This window comes from Falco punctatus (assembly GCF_963210335.1).
Source record: "Falco punctatus genome assembly, chromosome: 3".
Taxonomy (NCBI): domain Eukaryota; kingdom Metazoa; phylum Chordata; class Aves; order Falconiformes; family Falconidae; genus Falco; species Falco punctatus.
The window spans coordinates 82,972,783-82,994,604 of NC_137582.1; the positions used below are offsets into that span (position 1 = coordinate 82,972,783).

Consider the following 21,822-nt stretch of genomic DNA (forward strand, 5'->3'; position numbering starts at 1 on the left):
AGAGCTGATGCAAAGGAAGAGAAAATTGCATGGTGGAACAAGGCATGACCAGAAGTACAAAGCATTAACTTTTAAAAATATTTAGGAACCCATTAGCAAGGTAGGAAAGAGAAGCAGTAGGGGGAGAAAGACCTTCCCCTTTCTGCAGCAGTAGGATAATTTCTCTTAGATTTAACATTAAACCACCTTTTAGATTAGATCGATCAGTGAAAGGACAGACATTGATTACTTGAACCAAGTGTTAAATGAGCAATAAAACCCAGATGGATGTTCAAAGAATATAGCACTAATTCCTGGTGCCAGCATATTCTCCCAACATGTAGCGCTCAGAGCATCTCGTTAACAAGCTCTCAGGTTCTCCTGCTGGGAACAGACAACAGCAAGAAGCAAACCTGTACAGTTATTTATTCCTTTATTAGAGATTCTTAAACCGCTGTTAATGAATCCTTTAATTTGCCTTTCTGTTATTATGGCAAGCAGTGGTAATGGTACAAATTAACGCCCCCAAACACACATCTAATTAAGTGAAAAGGCATACTGTTACAGTCCTTCATCAGCAAGATAAGGAGTGACTGAGGCAATAAGCCACCTCAAAGCAAGTTATAATCCTCAAAGCAAGTTTAATTAACTTGCAGGAGAACAGGCAGGAGAAAGCTACTGTTATTAGGATGCCCCGTGTAAAAATAAATGTAAGATATTTCTAAATATATATTATCCAATTGGGGGAAAAAAAAATGTTGAATAGTTTTGAGACCCATTCCTGATAAGTAACTATACAATTTTAAAGTATAGCTGAACTAGCCCAACTTGAATTTTCAAAAATAAATTTCCACATCTTAAGAATGAACTCCAGCTAGGCTCCTACCAGTTCATAATTTCAAGTGCAGGAGGCTTGGAAAGAGGAGGAATTACTTCATTTTTCTTTTAAACAAACAAGTTTCTTCTGATATAAGTCTTCTTGTATGGTCTGAACAGAACCATTAAGAAAGAAAAAATATGAAAAGTCACCAAAAAAACCGAGAAAAAAAAATGGGTTAAAAGGAAAATGTAGCTAATTACTTTGAACCTCAACATTTTTGCCCTAACCTAGGGGGTTTGAGACATGCTTCTAGTTGACTCTCATGTTACTAAAAGGGCTGGAACACTGTTACCAATTTTTGATTTACAAAAACTAGAGCTCATAAGTGTTTAGTGCATTGTCAGGGAACAATGAGGAAAAAAAGGCAATGCACAATTTGCCAGGGCTGTATCCTTCCCCTGAGCTGTTCTTTTCCCTGCTTAATTGACCTTTCCAAAAGAGAAACAAATAAACATATGGCAAAGCGTTTCCACATAGGAAAAGAAGGCAAGGTTGTTCTTGGGAATCCATGATTCTCCATGCTTACTGGTATTTCAAAATACAGAAATCATTTTCATATTTGATTAGATGCTAAGTCAGTCCACTACATAACACACAGAGAAATATTCATCTGAATATTTTATCAGGATTTATCAGAATAAGATAAACAAGCAGTCTCACTTCCTTGAGCTTACTGAGGAGCTAATGCCCTGACAGTAATCCTTTGCTGATGCCACGTAATTATAAAAGTAAATTCTGCCCTGCCATACATGGTTGGTTTGGGGTTTTGTTTCGGCTTTTTTTTTTTTTTTTGCCTTTTTTTTTTTTTTTTTAAAGAAAGCAAATGAATTCCCTAGAAGGTTTCAGATTGCAAAAGAACTCATTTATTTTTATCTGCCAGGTCATATGTGATGTTAAGAACAATGCCTAGGGCAAATTTTAAAGATACAGTTTCATGGGAACATAGCTACATTGCCCTGTGTCAAAAGCCAATAGCCTTCATAATGTACTAACAACTGTTTTATATCCACACTGAATTTTGCCTGTTGAGTTTCTCATTAACCCATTTTCTTTTTTTTCTATTTTGCATAAATTTATAATGTCATACAATTTAGTACATATCTGTGAAGAAAAAAAATATTCCTTTTACACTGAAACTAGAGCCAATTGGTATATCAATGAAAGATCTGTCACATTCTTCAAATGCAAATTTTAAAAGCCAGCAACCATAATAAAAACCATTCTTCTTCCCTTAATTCACCTTCATAAATTGAACTGTAATCTTCACTTGTCTTCACTTACGCACTTTGGGGTCTTTGATCAAAGTTGGAAAAGATAGATTTCTCCATCTGCCTTTTCCCCTGTCTGTCCCCACCCCTCCACCCCACTCCCACATTTCTCAAAGCTATCAAAATGATTCTTTCTACGTGGACAACTTGTGTAAAAATGTCCCAGGTAAACAGGGCAACTGTAGGTTGTTACTGAGATCCAGGCTAACTCATCAGTTGGTTTAGAAGATACTCATCTCCCTCTGAAGCCCTCGCCAATGGTACGCATCTGCTTTTGCACAGCATATTGACAGAAGGCCAAGTGACACTGTTGTAGAACAGAAGTACTACAACCCATACAATTCAGATCCAGTATATGTTATTAAGCAGACCTGTCACACTGGAAGGCATTAATGATTGTCATGTGACTCTGACACAAAGAAAAGCGCAAGCTTCATTAAACTTGAAAGTTGTGCTAGCTCCTTTCACAATTAAAACAGGAGGTATAATTGAACCTGTATTGTACAGCAATATTCAGAAACCAAAGCAGTCACTACTAAATGGCATGGGACTTCATGGTAGGAAACAGTATGATGTGACCTAAGAAATAAAGACACTCCCCACAGCTGATGTACTGGATTTGTGAAGAATTTGAAAGGCTAATAGCAGCATGGACTGCAGTTACTTGTTTCTATTGTGTTCAGAGAAACATGACTGCACACCCTAGAAATAAGCCAGACTGAGCCAAAATCAAACTTGATTTGGATCAGCAGCCTCTCTCCGTAATTGTGGTGGTGGGAGGGGAAAAGGGAAGGGTGGCTCCAAATCTTAAGCAATGCCTCAGCACAAGGAAAATACCAGTGCCAGGGTAGATCAGATGATAAAAGTGGAGATGTGTACTAGTATTGGAGTACAATCACAGATCACTGCAATGGTGTAAGGAAACTGAAATAAGGCTAGGAGACTCTGAATTAATCAACTCAAGAGCTACAGAAGAACTAGACATTTTGCAGAACAAAAAATATCAACAAGAGACCTCTCACGAGGACTGGAAGAAAAACAACCTGCAGAGGTGGGGGCAAAGGGCAGATAAAATTGTAAAAAATACCTGGTTTTCAACAGAAACTACAGAATACCCGTGACATCTGAAGACCTCCTTGATTTCCCAAATTGGACAGGTAAGACTAATCTCAGCAATGCAAGACTAGTAATTACCTTCCCAGTCATTGCCTGCTATGGCAAATACTATAGAATAATAGGCTTTCACACATTTAGAGATCTCTGTCTCAAAATCATTTCTGTTCTTGTTTTGTTCGCATGGATGAAATGTGACAAAACTCATTGTTTCTTGACTAAATTACCCATGGCCAACAGAGTGATTTGATTTTCTGCCAACACTACTGTGTAGTTTCTATAGCTGTTTCCTTCCCTAGATGTACCTGTTGATGGATTTATGGGCAGGTGCTGTACACACGCTCAGCCTTTGTTTTCCTGCACTACAATTCCAACCCTCTTCATTTGCCTTTTAGCAGCCCTTCCCCACATCTCTTTCTATTTCAGTTAACCCTGTTTAAGCATATATAAATAGAATAATACACACTACTACAGTTTAAAGTCTCCCAGGGACCTTGTACAATGGTCACTATGGAAGACACCTTTCGAAGCATCACAGGATCATATCTATCTCTTTACGTAGCTGCATGACATTGGCAGCTCCCAATGGGAATCCAGTCTGGATCCCAGCTGAGGTCTTTGCTACCTTGCTTATTATGACAAACAAATCATGAATCTGTTTAGAGGCTGTAGAACTTAAAAAATGGAAGGCAATCACCCACAGTGATTATCAGTGACGGAAAAGGGATTTAAGAATTTCCAACAGTGTGAAATTTTCACAATTTTTTTGTTGGTTTCTAAGACAAATTTCGGTGGAAGACTTCACTAAACTCCACTAGGGTGAAAAAAATAATTTAAAAACTTAAGCTGAGCCAGGACACAGCTCCTGGACATGGAAATCATTCCTCTGGTTTAGAAGAACACCACCTTAATAAAGCAGAAACTAGAGATGCAAGCATCACCCCCTAGTTTTGTTTGGATGCTGGACAAGTAAACCATAATGGGAGTACCTCTTTTGCCAGTGTAAATGGAATAATCTAAGTTTATCTGCAGCTTTGCCACATGCCACATCACATATTTCCTTTCTCTACCATTGATTGCATATAGAAGGGAAAATCACGTTAGAGGGCTACAAATTACCGTTTTCACAACTAAACAGGACTTTTTAGCTGTTCAGATCTTACTGAAATCTCGTTGCATGTAGTTATTAGGTTTTCAGTACTGAACTGTTAGTACAAGATAATAAAAAAGAAAAAAGTTGGAATATTCTAAGAGAAATAACTGTATATCAACAGATATTTCACCAGGGAGGAGGAATCAACAGTGCATTCTTTTCACTGTCTTTATTAGAGCACATTTGTGGCTTAAGACAGAATGTGAATTCTTCTAAAAGCTCTTTAGATATGTGAATCCTGTAAGACAGATGTGCAAGAAACTTGTACTAAAATTTTATCCACAGGCCACAGCACAAATATGGTAATATTAATGCTCTGCTAAGATGGTCCTCGGTGAACGGGAACTACAAACAGTGCATTAAGAAGGAAAAAAAAAAAAAAAAACAAAAAAAGAAGAACAACAAAAAAAAATCAGCGCAGCCAGCTAAGAAAGGCTGCAAACACTACTCCTGCAAATGAGTAGAAAACTTGACATCATATTCACAGTGAACAGATACATTCTACATGGTACAGGGACTACCTGCAAAAGGTGCATAATCAGTAAGATTTGGGACTATAGCACCCTGATAATTGGTTGTTAGTCTTGGATTCTGTGACTCCATGATATACAATAACTTACACCATGTAGTTTGGCACAATGCTTGAAGAGAAAAATGTGTAGTGAAAAGGACATACTAATGACAATAATATGTACAGTCAGAGAAACCCATTGGCAACTGCAGTCATTCGAAAGTAAGGTGCCCAAGACCAAACACAACAGCACTGTGGAAAAGCTTAGCATTTAGAATGGAAATGCAGAATAAGGAAAGGAAAAATCCAATAAATTCTATGAACAGCAACAGCCAGGTATACAGAACTATGGAAAACAAAGATTTCTGTTGTGATTTTAAAAATACTAAATATTTTTAAGATTGCAATTTTAGCCAGAACAAGAGACACGAAGCTCTGAAGCACCATCAACTTACAGAAAATGCAAATTAATCCTATTCCTTTTACTGTATTGGTTCTTTTACAAAAGGCAGAACTAGCAGCTGGCATTTTTTTGTAGTCACTGACTATTTAACAAAACATCCAAAGCTCATCCCATAGTGATTCAAAAGGCTTAATCAAAAGCACAAATTTAAATGAGCATATTCCTTAATGAGATTTGGAGCCCAGGTGAACCATACAGAGGGAAAAAAAAAAAAAAAAAAGAGAAGAAGGGGAATGTTCTTCTTTTTTCATCAGTTATTAGGATCTGTACAGTGTGCATCAACCAACCCACAGTTTCATGGGATGGAGGAGAGGTTCAGACAGCTCTGACTTACGCTAGCTGTCTTTACAGAACAGTGCCAGATGACAGCCTCATGCCTCATTTCATTCGGCAGCTTACAGAACAGAAAAATCAACATGAGCGCACAGGATATCCCACTTAAGGTGGGCCAGAAACATATATGTGTCTACACACGCACAAAGCTTTGCACTTTGCCCCTGTAGATAAACAACTTCTATTGGCACACAGGGAGGGGGGGGAAGCAATTCTCACAGCACATTTTATGACTGTATTCTGAATCTCACTTTCAACCAAGAAACAAATTGGGAAATGGAAATCTATTCCAATGATAAATGTAACAGAAAAATTAACTAGAACTTTGTTAATTCAAGAGTAAAATATATCAGAAGGCAGATTTAAATAACAACGGTAGATGGTTTAATTTTTTGCCACACAAAATGTTTTACTATACTTCACGTTCTAAAAGAAGAAAAAATTACATTCAAGGACTGTCAGTGCTTCAGTGTTGACACCTAAGACAGTGTCACTAGATCACAGCTTGCAAAGTACTGTCTTACTGTGCAAAAATTATGACTATTACCAACTTTACTGTTAAATCTGATTTAACAGATCATTCCTGGCATTGTACTGAATAATTATTAGAATCATAGAAGCACAAAGAGCCATATTGTGTAGCTAAATTTAGGATCATCGTAAGTTTTATGCTATGGTAACTTTTTTCACATTGTCATACAGCATCTGCCTGTTCTATTGTATCATCCAAAGTTTGAGAGTACTCCAGGACAGTCTTCTTAAAAATGAGAATCACATAAGCTATTAGGATCCTTGATACCAGGGCAGCCCACCTTTTAACTTTGGTCAGGAATAAGAGAAATAAACATACATAATGCCCAGTTTGGTGGGTCTGGAAGGCAGGGGAATCATAAGAGAGCAAGCTGATGTTAGAATTTGACTCATTATTACTTATCAACAAAGAAAAAAATCCAATCTGAAGCAACATGAAAAGAAAATAGATTTCTCACCTTGCTCCCGCAATAAGCTCTTTTTGTCCTGGGTCAAACGTTAACTGTGAGAAGTCCACAGCATCTTCTGCTCTGAACATATGTAACCAAGGGGCAATTTCTAAAAACAATCAAGAAATACAACTGTTACTGTAAATCTCATAACTGTAGTGCATCAGGTAGCCAACATTACATTTGCAGATTTTGTGCGGCTGCAAGTTCTCTCAATATGGTCCTCTAAGGAAACATAGGAGACTTTTACCATCATGCCATATAATTTACACCACAGGCCTGTAAGATACATAGAGCAGTCACCCAATACACACTGGAAGTATTCAATTTTTGGTCTGATTTATAAGCCAGATGTCTTTTTCTTCCTTGGGTAAAACAGAGACCACCACAGTACAACTGCAATTCACTGGTACATACTCCAGTGAAGTCAGAATCATTTCATATGCATCAGAAGCAGTTGAGGACTAGGGGCTTGGTTTGTTTACTCTGTTCTTTAAAAAAGGATCCAATCAAGTGGAAAACAATGAAAAAAAACCCAAGAAAATTGGAATTTTCATCATTTTTGCAATAAGAAAGTTCGAGGCATGAGAGATAAAAAAAGCAAAATGCTTGACATTCAAGCAAACATTTTTTTTTCACCTGTCTTTCTCGGACTGATTTAGTCCTACATAAAACAGGGCAGACAAGTGGGTGAGTAGTTGAAAATCAGCAAGGACCACTACTTCTATTCAGAATATGAATCTATTCCTACTTTCAAACTTTTCAAATACACACAAATAATGGCATTCAAAATCCTTAAATATTTGCATCATTAGTAGTTATTTTTGCATTCATATCACTAGCTGGATACACAATTGTGCAGCTTGTATGAATATAATATTCTGAGAACACAGATTATTTATTTATTTTAATTTTAATTTTCACACAGAATACCTAAAATTGCTATAATTATTTCAATGGTTATTTCAAAAAAGTGCAGTTGTACGAGAGCCTCATCATCTAGTGTTTCTCTCCCAATTCTCAGTATATTGAAGCTTTTTTTTTTTTAATGTAGTCACAAAGCAGTGGTCCAGAATATGTGTGAAAGGTGAAGAGGTCTATGTACATATGGCATAACAGGCTGTAGAACTGTCTAGTTGAAGACTATAGATGTGAAAAAGTTAATGAAAAGACCAAAGGTGAACAAGTGGTCATGATCATTTAGAGTACAAAGTCAACACCAACCCCCCTGAGAGTGCCATGACAGTGTACATTTTGATACTGGTGTCACCAGTTGCAGCTCAGGTTGCCAACAGCCATTCTAAGCTCCTTTCTTCACTCATGGGCATATTTTTCCTTTTGCAAATATCTGGGTCGAAATAATCCATGTCTGGTGCCTGTTTCAGAATGATTTGTTCCTAATTTAAATATTAAAGTTTTAGCACAAGTAGGTCATCCATTCCTAAGGAAGGGGCCCAGGAGAAAAATGTTATTTTGTGTCAAAACGTGTTCAGCCATTGCAGAGAACCATTAAACACACTGTGCAGAAGCTGTAGCATCAAATACTTTGGAAAAACAGATGGAATCGTGCAGTAGAATCACTTGGGTGTCAGAAAACTAACTCCTTAATTTTTAATGACAGCCTATACACATCTGGGCAATTTCCAGCCTGTAATGCCAGTTTGTATATGTTCTGCAGAACCTGTAGCTAAATTCACTGTTGTTTCCATCTGCACTGCATAGGCTCTCAAATCAGGGTCTGAAACCTGTGTAGGTAAGTGGATGGGGCTGCATGTTAGATAACTATGATCAGAGCTGCCATCAGCTACTAGTGCAGATACTTTGCATAGAACCTAGCAGGACTCCATAGGAGGAAAGAAAAAACACACACACACGAATATACATGTTATAGGTCTGTGTAGCCTTATACAGACTTAGTTGTCTATTTATATTTACATATATAAGTCTGAACAGGCAAGGCCAAAATACGCATTTCTTAACTTTTTTGTACTCGATTTTGCAACCTTAACTTCTCAGTCATTCATTTTGTAAGAAACAATCAATTGTAAAGTTCTAAAAAATTGAGAAATTAGATAGGATATGAAGATAAGGAAATCCAGATTAAGTCTTGAAGAATTTCACTTACTGGAGAAAAAGAAAGATAAATAAAATTATGTTTAACAGCCAATGTATCTAAAATCACCATAAATTCCCTCAGACACTTCCCACATGGACACAGAACATGCACATTGTACTCACAGAAAAAATACACACATATACACACATGCATTCCCAGCCAGCAACAGCTCTCGGTTCTGAAAGATGCAGAGGCTGCTTTTCCTTGTATTAAACACTGTAACTAGGACATAAATGGATGTAAAGCCATTTTCTAGAGTAGCAGAAATTAAAAAAAAATCATAATACTAATGAATAACTGATAAAACCACAGAACAAATATCCTGTGGAAAGAAATCAGGGCTTTAAAGACAGAATAGAGTACCCAGGCAGGGCGTGCAAACAAGCCAGTGGGCAGGGGTTGCAAGATGGCCTGAAAGGACAAGTCAGAACATGGGTTTAGTCCTTTGGCTGAGGACTAAATGTGGTTTGATGTGATTGCACAAGCCATGGGAAGTGCTGCCTCACACATACAGGGAAATTTACTCTTTAAGATGACACCCATGGCTCCCTGGGCTCTCTCTGCCTCTGCTTGTACCCAGAGGTTTCTGCCTCTGAGGTACAATCTTGCAGAATCACACCCAAGTCTACTCCTAAACAGCCAAAGTATAACTCAGGCTATTAGTGTATTAACATTCAAATTTGTATTACTATGTGTGAATACGCAGAGCTGAAAACGCCACTGGCTCAGCAGGAGATTTGCACACAGGTAAAGTCAGACCCACTGTGGAAACAGAAGTCTCTGAAAGAGACACAAGGCAAGGAGATGAGAACAGGATTACTTCAGCTCCATATTTTGACAGGACAGATGAGACCTTTGGTCTCTTGTAAAATAAGAAAAGCAGTAGCTCCGCACAGCATGGCTGGGCCAGGGACATTTCAGTACACAGGGGTATTGTGGCGCCAGAAAACTGCAGGGAAGACACAATTCAAAGACACAATCCTCTTCCACTTGTCCTGCTGTCTCAGCAAGGTACAATAAAGCTTCAAGGTACAGCAGCAGGTGACTGAGACAATTTCCAGGTTTGGAGCAAGGGGGTCGGGGCCAGGCAGGGCAAGGCAAGCCCAGTCTAGAGAACAAGAAAACGAGAACTTGCTAAAAAATCTCTCTGAAATCAAATTCCCCTCTGTCCCTCTAAAAAATAAATTATTTAATTCTGTCTTTTTTGCATTCAGCAGTGTTCTTGCTTGAGGGAATAAGGTCAGGAAGAGCACATGGCAGCTAGAGCTGGGTTTTTTTCAGCAAACACTCTGAAAGTATCTTTTGTGTGTCACGGTGGCATCACGTGTCACTCAGGAATAAGCCTTTATGGCATAAAGGTAAAATTTTGTGACACTTCTGTAATGGAAAACAAACAAAACCCCATCATCAACAACAACAAAAAAAAAAAAAAAAAAAAAAAAAAAACAAAAAAGATAATCTATCAAAATCCATGTAAATGTAACAGCAAAAGCTTATTGGTGAAATTCTGCTTGGAGTTACACTACAGCAAATTTATGTAACTAAATCAACAAAATAATTAGATTGACTTCCATCTAAACAGAAAAAACTAGGTGAAAAGCCTTAGGTGCAACAAGACCTTTCAGTTCTGTTACAAGTTATCTCCTTAGAGTCAAAAATGCTTAACAAGATGTTAAAGGTCAAGAATTTTTTTATTTTTTTCAAATTAAAAACTCATGGTAAAGTAGTAAGCAGTAACAATTTCACTTTATTGATGGTTTTCACGTAGATGCAACATGCCAAGCTTTACAAAACAACACATAGTTTTTGTACACTACAACAGTGCCATAAATAAATGTGCAAGTTAATTAAGCTGGCCTGCTGACACATAACTTAATCGGACTGCCTGCTGATCACAGGTGACAGCCGGCAACATCTCTCCCCTTTCCAATTCTAACCCTCCCCTTCCTGGCATTCCCCACCCTGCCCTCAGTTCATGTGTAGCACAGTAAAATTCCTAGCCCTTTACTGACCTCTCTTCTTATGCCTGATACTGAAAACACTTATTCAGACACACCTTCAACCTGGATTTCCCCCCCCCCCCCCCATTAAAACTAAGTATGCATGTTTATCATTCTGCAGAATTGGTCTTAGACTTAAAGCTGCCCATGGAAAACTGTATCATAGTATACACACAGTCATGACAACAGCTGGTCTCCAACACACACTGGGTCCTTTCAGTACATTGAAGACATACTTCCCCTTACCAAAAAAATATTTTTATTATTGTTATTACAGGACTTAAAACTGCAGGTCTTATAACTCAAAAACATTCCAGAAAGACAACACACATTTTCCATTTTCCCATGGAACTAAAAGCTGAATATTGAAAGAGCTGGATTCTGAGAAAACTATAGCTCTCTTTCACATGTTGTGAATACTGCGAATCACATGCTGTGGGTTTTCTGGTGGGCTTCAGGTTTTGGGTTTTGGGTGTTTTTTTTTTTGGGGGGGGGTGTTTTGGTGGGGTTTTTTTAATAGCTTAGTTTTAATAGGAAACAAAGTTTGCCATGGCTCATAAACCTATGGGAAGGGAAACGCACCAAAGCCCTCTCAGCTCCTAGGAAAGGTCAAGGGAGTCTCCTGAACAGCTTTAAAGATAAAGGTAGTTAACAATCAAAGCTGGGCAGGAGGACGTTAGATACTCATACAAATAATGGAAGTCCAGAAATCTGTCTCATTATTACTTTACATTTTGTGTCTGCCCAACGGGCCGTAGCTTGTTTGGTTTACATTGCCCAAGGATTTGCCAAGGGCTCAGCACCACAGTTCCTCCTAAAAGAAAAACAGTGAAGTTCCCTCTAACCTAAGTTTGATTATTCAGCCCTTCAAAGCAGAGCTAGAGTAAACGGTAAAATAAATTTTGAAATTACTAATAAGGAAGAGTGGTATGTTTAGAATCAAATTCAGAAGTGATAAATGAATAATGGTAAATAAAAAAGTTAAAAGACAATAAAAAACTCCCAATTTCATTTAAAAAATAACACAGATACTAAAAATTTCAGTAGTGTTTATGGTATGTGTATGTGACACCTCATGCCATGGTGTCCCTTTTGAAAACAGTGAGCACTAATGTAAACATACATGCAGTACCACCTTCTTGAAGAAACTCTGTTACCAAAATAATAATAGTAGTAGTAGTAATAATAATGTTAATAATAATAATAATAACTGAGTGGCATCGATACAACAAATTCACTAATCTTATAATAAGAAAATTAGAATATACTACTGCACACTACAGTTATTTTATAATTAAATGTATCTAATGAAAGGATGATACAATAAACCCCATCTTCCTGAAGCTGTATAATGATTTTAGCCTAACTTAAATCTTCTCTTCCTGTGATACTCAAGTTACATTACTATCTTCTTCAAAGGCAGTGAGACATGACAGAAGTCTCCACAGTGGTGTGCCATGCTGACTGTTACATCACCCCTGCTGCCCTGGTGCCAGCCCCATTAACCCCAGGGGAATCTGTTAACCGAGGTGCCATGACTGGCAAGAGGCAATCCACCTGTTTGCTCATTCAGCACTCTCTGTTTCGGGATTTATTTCCAACATTCACTTTTTAAGGACACAGCTAGGTGCACTTGTAACACTCTGCTGTGACAATTCAGGACTCCATTGTCCCTAACTATTTTAAAACTAGGACTGGGAAAAACAAGAATTTCTTCAGTAATTTCTGTGCACCGTTAATACCAATTCAGTGTGACTGTTAAGTCCTGATTTAAAAATTCTCACTGTAACAGAAATATATCCATGAACAATAAATTCACTCAGAACAACTTCAGACAAATAAGCATTGCTCTGTATGGAAAAAAAGAGAAGAAAATTGGCATGCCAGAGCCTGCTGCATCTTTTATGATTCACTTTTGTCTACACATTTTTGCTTAAGTTTCCAACCACCAATCTTTTCTAGCTCTTCCACTGTATTCTCTACTTACAGATATGCATTAAGTGTACCTTTGCTGGAAGTCATCGACTCACTGGAGATGAAAGGAAAAAAGGTGCCACAGTTGATGTGAATAAAAGAAGTACGTGCAAATACTATTCCAACAGTTCAAAAAAAAAAAAAAAAAAAAAAAAAAGAGGACTCTATCATGACAGTTCAGCCAAAAACCAGCTGTACTCCTGAAACCAATCACAATTCACCCCTGCTCATCCAAAAGAAGCTAAGGTTTAGTTTATCAACAACATAACTTATTTTTCTAGGACTTAGTGAAGGCATGTCTTGCTCAGCATTCATGTACAACCATGTTTTGAATAATATTCATCAATCAGGTTTAAAAAAAAATAAGTAAATAACAGGAAGAAAGCAGCTATAGTTACAAACATGTAAGCAATACTATAAAACATCATATATACAGGTGTCATTTTCCTCAGATGAGTATCTGAAAACACAGCTGCAAACAGATTTCTAGCTCAGGCATCAGGGCTTGTCCAGTTGTCATTGTAGTGGAGAGAAACCTACGCTACACCTGAACAAGCTACCTCATGTACTCCATAGATTGCAGTACTGTGAAGCTCCACCACAGCCATGGTGGTACTACTTCTGGTACCCATACAAATGCAAGTTATTTTTTACATATTTGCAAAGTCATTCTTTACATATTTGTATTTTGGACCAAATTCTTCCTCTACCCTAGTCTAGCACTGCTGCAAAACAGACCAGAATGGGCTTTCCCAATGGGTATGTTCCTGTGGGATGCCTTAACCATGAAGTAAAAGTGCTATTTCTTTTGAGAAAGACAAGCAAAGACAAGCAAATCATAAGCCAAAACACTCTAATATAGTAAGCACAGCAAATATTTTTCCATTTCTCTTAGAGAAAAGACTCATTCTAGGAGTTAGCAGTACCCCAGCTAAAACAGTATCTTAATTATACTCCTCTCAGAATCTGAGCATGAACACCTTCCCTGCTACTTGCTATTCTTCCATAAGGCCCACAGCAGAAGCTGAACACTTTAAAGACAGCAGTTCAGTGCAAAGTAGAGAAGGCCTGTCTGTTACAGGCTGCTTTTCCAAAACCTGTAATTCCAGACATATGTTTTCTATATGCAATGGTATGTTGGAAGATCTGCTTCCAGGACCATATATACCTCCTTAACTTTATCATCCTCCCTGCTTAGGCAGGTTGTCTTGCAGAACTGTATCACTAAGGTGACTATGTCTTGCCTGTGCTGCAGAGCTTTCTTCCACGGGAGGTTTGGGGAAAAGTCCACAGGGAAATGCCTCAGAGTGTCTGTTGCCTAGGCTGTGCATGCAGACTCCCTGTAGGATGAAAAGCCAGGAGTACTCAATGTAATTACAGCTTTAGGTCAACACTCTGGGCATTCATTAACCCTTCCTACTTGTCTCCTAATGCTGTCCTTCTTTAGCATGTGTTTCAGAGGCAGAGAAAATAATTATTAATGATACTTACAATAGTAGAGCTTAAAGGTAATACTGCCATTGCATCTTAGTTCCAGAGTTGAAGTTATGTACAAGAAGCAAGAACATATCCAAGTAATCTGACCCTCAGATGCCAAGCACATATATACTTCACCAGGATGAATTAAGAGACCAGGAAGTGCCTTTTCTGCAATTTTTAGTATACCAGAAGGACAAACTACTACATAAAGAACCTTAGTCAAATGGACAAACAAGAAAAAAACAACTCTCTAACATTAAAACTTTACAGAAAGAGACAAATCTGTTCTAAAAAAGACCCAACAAAACAAAAGAAAAACCACAATCAAAAAGCCATGTCAATCCCAGCCCAATGTCCCAGTGAAATTCCTTGTCCACCTGTTACTGAGATTAGAATGTAGTTGGCATGTCCACTTTTTCAAATATATGGTACAAACATCCAGATGTCAGGGATAAGGAGGGTCATGGATGTAACAGATCTAACAGTCTTTGCTAGCAGAAGGCTCTAATAATCCAAATGAAGTACACCAGAAGCAGACTGAACACAACATATGCAGAAAAAAGTAATAGTTCAACAACAAAAAGATGGCATCAGATGACACCATTTCATGCTTCTCTGTAAAATGAAAGGATTAGGACAGATAGGTCTGTTACATTACACAGTATTGCATTTTAATGAAAAAGACAGTGCAGGTAGCCCTTACCATACAGAACATATTTATTCCGTGGCTGCATACACTGATAATTTTAGTAATAATCCAGAATTAAAACCATGTGGACATCATAACTTGGAGACAAAAGAATATCTATTTATAGTAGCTAATCCCTAACTTTTAATAAAATTGAAAATTAAAAAATATTTCTTATAAAAATTAAGATTTTTTTTTCATCCAGATAATACATTGAAAAATATAGGCATTGTGGTAATTAGACAAAGAACTGTACAGTTTCTAAAATCAGGATTCAGAAAGATATAAGAAAATAAAAAATCATTTCTTCCCACCAAGGAAAAAAATAAAAACAGTTGTTTAGGCAGGGTTAGCTAATACAATGTAATCCTCTATAAAAGAGTTACAAAACTTTGCCCAGCATGATTAAATCAGCAACCACAAAGTAAAAGATTCCCCTTTTAAGTCTTGCCGCACTACATTTGGTTCCCCTTTGGAAACATAAAAACGTGTCAGATTTCCATCTGCAGCTCAAAGCTCATCTTTGCTTATAGGGAGGGTGGGGGCAGGAAACACCAAACACAACAAAAAGACAAAACCAATCTCAAAACTACAGCTCCCTTTCAAGATCTAATATTCTGGAGGTCTCTTTAGATCACAACCAAGGCAGTTGCCTGCCTTCTACTATCCAACACAACACAGTTCTGAAGCTTGCCTTTCCTTACAAAGAGAACTGCAGATGCCAAGGAACAAATACGTAGCCCTAGCCTTATCTAGAAGCTCTGCCAGCTCCCTGAGTTCCCCTGCACTTTAAATCATCCCTAATAAAACAGATCCCAAGACCATAAACCTCTTGACATTTTCCAGAAGGTTCACCACTTGCTTACTGGGCCTTCATTTTTTAAACAACTTCTACAGCTTCAGAACAATTTTGGAGGTAATGAGGCAGGGCTAAAAGTAGTTTATTTATTATTAATGGGAATAACAAAAAAAGAAACCATACTTACCCTAACCCTAACCTAAAAGTATGTGTTTCTTGATCTTAAATGAGTTCTTTCTTAGGCCGACTGTAAGTTTACGTCTTTCTGCCTGACTCCTCACACCTTTCATTGATTCTCTCATGAGGCACAAAGTCACCGCCTCTGCCATGTGCCTCCCGCTCTACAGGCACGGTGGGCGCAGTCACAGCAATCGCCCTGCCCTGGTTCCCTGACCTGCTTTTACAATCCGCTCTAACCTCCAGTCTTAGGGTCTAAAATCCAGCCTGCATTCCTGTTTTCATTGTCCTGCCAGAGCTTCCCCAGCTAGAAGTACGTATTTCTGCATTCTTATGTGTGTGCATATGTCTATTACTGGGATAATTAAAGGGAATTTGGGTTCTGACTGTCTGTGCCCTCAGGGAAGAGACAGTAACATCTGCTGCAATGACTACTTATTTCTTATTTTTCTGAACAAGACTTTTGAATTGTTTATGCTTCATTGTTCAAACACACACATTGCATACAAATACAAGAAGGCGTAAGGGAAAAAAGACTGAACCCCCGCCTAGATGAAAGCAGTTTCAGCACTACGAGCACAGTTTTTATACACTCAGAACCACTTGCAAGTTCTACAGAAATTATGTAGTGACAAGGTATCAGCCACGATATACAATTACAGCCCCTTTGAATTTTCTTTCTCTCATACACAGAAACAGCATGAAAGTAGAGCCCTGGACCATTCGGGGGGCCGGGGGGTGGGGGGTGGGGAAGGAGAAAAAAAAATAAAACCTACTTCACAAAGTTACACTAGCCAGCTGGAAGAGAACTCATTAACCATATTCTTCACACTTGTAAGGAAACAAAACCTTGACTCAAACACAGCGTACCTGATGTTACAATAATTTTAAATTATACAGTATCAGTCATTTGAGGATAGCATTGTATCAAAAAAAAAAAAAAACCAACCAAAAAACTAAGTATGCTTAACAACAGTTATGTTGTCAAAAGCTGTGCTTAAAAAATTTCAGTTGCCTGATCTTCCACACCATATTTTGAACCACAGACATAAAATGACTGTCAAGCCAAGAGTTGAAACAAGACTTCCAAACCCTGGTCTGCTTTAAAGCAAAAGGCCTGCAAATCTTCACTAATTGTTCAAATGAGGAACCATGAAAATTTCATGTCAGCAGACTACCACGAAGAAACAAATAAGAATTAAGGAAAAAAGGAGAGAAGTAGAGCTAAAACTGAAGCATCTGAGTTCTGGAGGCTCAGTTCTGGGGTTTTGTAATGGAATATTCCTAAGGATCAGCCTGAATTACATCATCTTGACATAAACTAAACCCCACTGCTGTAGAAACACAGTAGGGATTACCACCTGCCCTCTTGCTGTTTAGATTCTCTGCTATCTGAGCTGTGGGAGACTGCTGTCCTCCTAGTAATCATTAAACTTTGTTTTCTTGGAGCTGTCAGAAGCAGATTTAGCAACCCTGCTCCTGTTGAATTGTGCATACACCTCGCTGTACAACACCTAAGAGCTCAGGGACAGCAGATGTTTAGAGGAGAAAACAAACGTTACAAAGGATTTCCAGAGGGGAGCACCTGGAGAACGACAAGACAGATTTCAGGTGTCATGCTTGTAAGGGCAACCAAGGAGTCACCTCCGCTGCATTTCACAGCTAGGATGAGTCTTCTGTATATCAGTAAATGGCTTACCATGCATTAGATTAAGGAGCTTAGACAGAAAGCAAGGAGAATTGAGGAATCACTGTATTTATTCCAATTTATTCTAGCAGGCTACATGGGATGGAATGGTTTACAGGTTGTATCACTTCAACTCAAGATTCTTACATAGAAACATACACACATATCCAGGCAAAGCAGGAGGCATCCAGGCCAGAGACAATAAAACATAGAAACTGCAGAGTTAAAAACGAAACAACAACAAAACCAAAACCACACAAATCAAATCCATTGGTTTTAAGATTAAAGGCGACCAGAAGCCTGTCATCAGATTAGAAACAAATTAAAGTAGAATCATAGAATAGTTTGGGTTGGAAGGGACATTTAAAGGTCATCTAGTCCAACCCTCTAGAGACCAGATAATGTTCAGCTAAGGAGGCACAATAAAGTATACATACAACATTAAAACATAGTGCAGTGCTAATGAAAAGTGCTGAAGCAAAGACCCAGAGAGTTTAAAAAAAAAATCAGGGATTGTTCTGGACCTACAGTACCATAATGAGAAAACAGTAACTTTCTTATTGTTCTCAGGAACAAATGTTCACATGCTTTAAGAGAGAGGGAAGCCTGGAGGACAGCGTATGTATGGCAAAACTGTTATGTAAGATTTAGAGGCCACAGAGGGAAAGACCAGAAGAATGATGGGAACACACTGGGGAGAAGACAAAGCAGGAGAGAAAACCTCAGGAAACACACAAGAATTATTATCCTGCACCAGACTTATGTTCCTTCTGTTTTAATATCCTTCTTGTGTCAGTTGCTAGTTCAAGACAGGCCAGAAAAAAAAGGTATAAGGAGTCTGCTGTAGACAGCAGTGGTGTTATCAATCAAGTCTTAATATTAAGTCTCAATCCAAACTCTAGAAATATGGAATGGTCTACACTTGAAACATACAATTTAAGAGCAGAAAAGAGAGAGGAAAGAGTACAGAAAGCTAATCAACATGAGAGATCCAAAATCAAATTGGAAGAAGGGTGTGAAAATTCTGAGGAGAAAGAAAAAACATCAGTGAATGAAGGAGGATGAACCAAGACTTTCACTCATTTTACACTGCAAATCACCTTGTAGGTTAGCTGATCCACACTTCAGTGTAGGGACTCATTCAGCAGGATAGGCAGAGATGAGCACTCTAATACGGACTTTTTCTGAGCTTTGAAAACTATGTCATGAAGCTCAGCTGTGTTTTGATGTGTGGAAACACTACTTGCTGCATGTGCCTTTCCCCACAATGGTGAAAGATTTATTTTGCCCTGGGGAAGCTCAGCCAGTTAAAAACCAGTAAACTTCACACCTCAACCAGCACAGAGCCCACATGCTCTTCCCAGTGAGCACAGCTCCCCCTTCCAGTTCCAGCTCTGGCCCTTGTGCTGCTGCTGCCTGTCTTCCCAAACGTGATGCAGACGGACGGGCTGACTGCGTAACACACTTGACATCCTTAGTCATGCCCTCTCTTTAGAGGACTTAACCTTTCACATTTTAACAGTTACATGCTGGTTTTGGTGACAGGACACAGAATGAATTTTGAAGGAAATTGTGTTTGTATGGTTATGGGAAAACTGTATTTGATCTCAACATGGAGTTTTGTAAAGAAACCTGATATAAATATATATATGAAGAGAGAGAGAGAGAGAGAGAGAGAAAGCAACAGAAGCATAAAGCCAAATGCCTATAAACAGTTATAACGATGCCATGCTTTTTTTGTGGGAAATATCTATGTTTCATTTAGCAAGACCTTGTTTCTAGAGCTGACCATCGTGCAATGACATATTCTTATTTATGGTAGCATATGAACATAGTAAACTTCTTTATTTACATCATTTAGCATAATACAATCTCTTGATTCTATCAATTCTGCCCAAAACTAAGGCTCATAAAATGTTTTTCTTTACTGAAGATACTTCTTGCATAACACACAATGACCAACAAAACAAGTCATACTATAACACAAAGGGCATACAGGGTAAAGCCTGACACTAATCTTGGGTAAGAGCTTGGAGCCAGGACTTCAAAGTGGAACATGCTCCCCACCCTTCCCACTCCCTCACTGCAAAAAAACAAAAAGATGCCCCCAAGCCAAAAAAAGAACGTGACAAGCAAGAAAAATAAAAGGAAAAACCACAAACACCAGAGTAGCACTCCCCTTTGTAGAAATTATTTTTGTTCTAAAGGGCACTGTCAAACTCCAGGTACTCATCATTATTAACAACTACTTTAGTCGATTTACTGTAGAGCAGTTGTAAAATGGTGAGCTCTTAATTCTCAGAAATGGTAGAGAAGAACCACATTTCTTTGTCCATAAAACCTTCAAAACAAAACCTGAAGTGAGCACTGTAAATGGAAAGACAAGCTTATGACAAGTCAAAGCATGGTCTCACCTGAATGTGACAAATTGCCTTGTAACAAGTATCTACCATGTTCAGCCACGCAAACAAAAGCAGCTGCTATTCATCATCCTATAAGCTTATCAATAGCAAACAAGCAGCACCGCAGAAATGAGGCAGGAAAGAAAGCATGTGAAAAAATCACTTTGAAGAAGCACTGACTGCACTTCTCCCCTTCCACCCATTCTGTCAAATAAACACAAGTATCTCTGGAAGTTTATTCAAGAAATCAAGGGGAAAAAGGAAAATTTAAAAATTTTCCTCCAAACCTTTAGGATTCCAGGAAATCACAGAGATCCAGGCAAGGCCCAAGGGTGAGTCAGATCTCTCAGCTGATGCGGTAGGCATCAGCCCATTCTTCTCAGCAGAAGGTGACATTTACTGACAGGCAGTGAGGGCAGAAGGTGCCATCAAGTGAGTGCATGTAAATGCTGCACAGAACCTCGAAGGGAAGACCACTGGAATGAGTCTTTCCAGAAATTTTGTCACTACCAAGTATGAAAACAGAGCTACCCAGGATCAGTAATTGCAGTTGTCACCATCTTTCATTATCTAGCAGTCTAGGTTACTTCAGGAAAAGTAAGCAACAAGAACTGAATTAAGGATGTTTCTTGTGAAACAAAGAGCCATGCTGCTGCTGCGAGAGGCCAGGCAGGTGGTGTGGCACCCTTGCCATGGATGGAGCCAGCAGGGCCACCCCACTCCACAGAGGACAGCTGCATTCTGCTGGGCCGTGATGACTGCAGCCATGAGCTCCATGAAGAGCTGGGCACAAATGGGTTACACCAAGGCAAAGTAAAAAGGGCCAACTCTCAGTTCTTTAGCCATGCAATGCTAACAAGCCATAAACACACTTTTCCTCTTCAGTCAACACTTGTTAGCTTTGGACATGTCACATTGCAGTCCTTCGAAAAGGAGAATCACCGAATTCACATGAATCAGCATATGGAGATTATGCATAGAGAACTTAAAGCTTCAGCAACACCTAATTTAAACGGTGCCAGATGATTTAGAAACAATGGATATGCTTCATTAACGGTCTTTCCAAGGGGTCGTTCAGCAGAATAGTCACACAGACAGCCATCAAAAGAAGGGACAGAGTATACCTTAAACATCTTAATAAAAAAATTAAAATACTGTTGGGGGTGGGGGAGAAACATAAAAGCAATATTGTGCTTCCTCTAATCTTTAAATACACCAAACCTTCTAGAAGATGATAAAATTTCAGCTGCTTAGGATCTCTATTACTTGATTGCCAATATGTTTGTTTAACGTATTTCAGTTCAGATGTTTTACAAACTTTCAGTAAAAATGCCCATCTCCATTAAAAATACATCTCCTTTGAAGAAGAAGAAAACAAAAAAGAACAAAAAAAACCCAGATTTTCATTCCATCTGCCTACTTTGTACAACTACTGGAATGTGGCAGAAGCCTCTCTCACTCTACTGCTTCGTTAACAACCAGGAAATTTCACATGCTCCAGACTTCCACATTAGAGCAACAGGGAAGAAATCAGCCATGGAAAATGAGTATGGAAATGTTCATAGGACATGCCTGTGAAGCTTACTAGCCATTGCAGCCACTGCTGATTTTCAGTTACCAGAAAATCATTAAAATTATTAACATTCTATGATGGTCCAGCACTTGGTTGGAATGCCAAAAGAACTGTAAATTCATGCTTGCTTTAAAACATGATCAGTTCCGCCAAAACAATCAAACTAAAAATAAAAAATAAAAATAAAAAAAAAAATTAAAAAAGGGGTAGCCACCATGCAGGTCCTTTGCTTAGAAACTTCAGTCCC

General features: G+C 38.4%; 1 protein-coding gene across 6 annotated transcripts in view; it reads right to left on the bottom strand.

Annotated features, from left to right (window-relative positions):
* SEMA5A (semaphorin 5A) overlaps positions 1-21,822 on the bottom strand; it is a 353,942-nt gene that overhangs the window by 217,440 nt on the left and 114,680 nt on the right. For all 6 annotated transcript variants that reach the window (XM_080382048.1, XM_080382044.1, XM_080382047.1 and 3 more), the window contains exon 4: positions 6,690-6,789. In XM_080382048.1, coding sequence (XP_080238174.1) covers positions 6,690-6,789 — 100 coding nt within the window. The remainder of the gene's footprint in view (positions 1-6,689; positions 6,790-21,822) is intronic.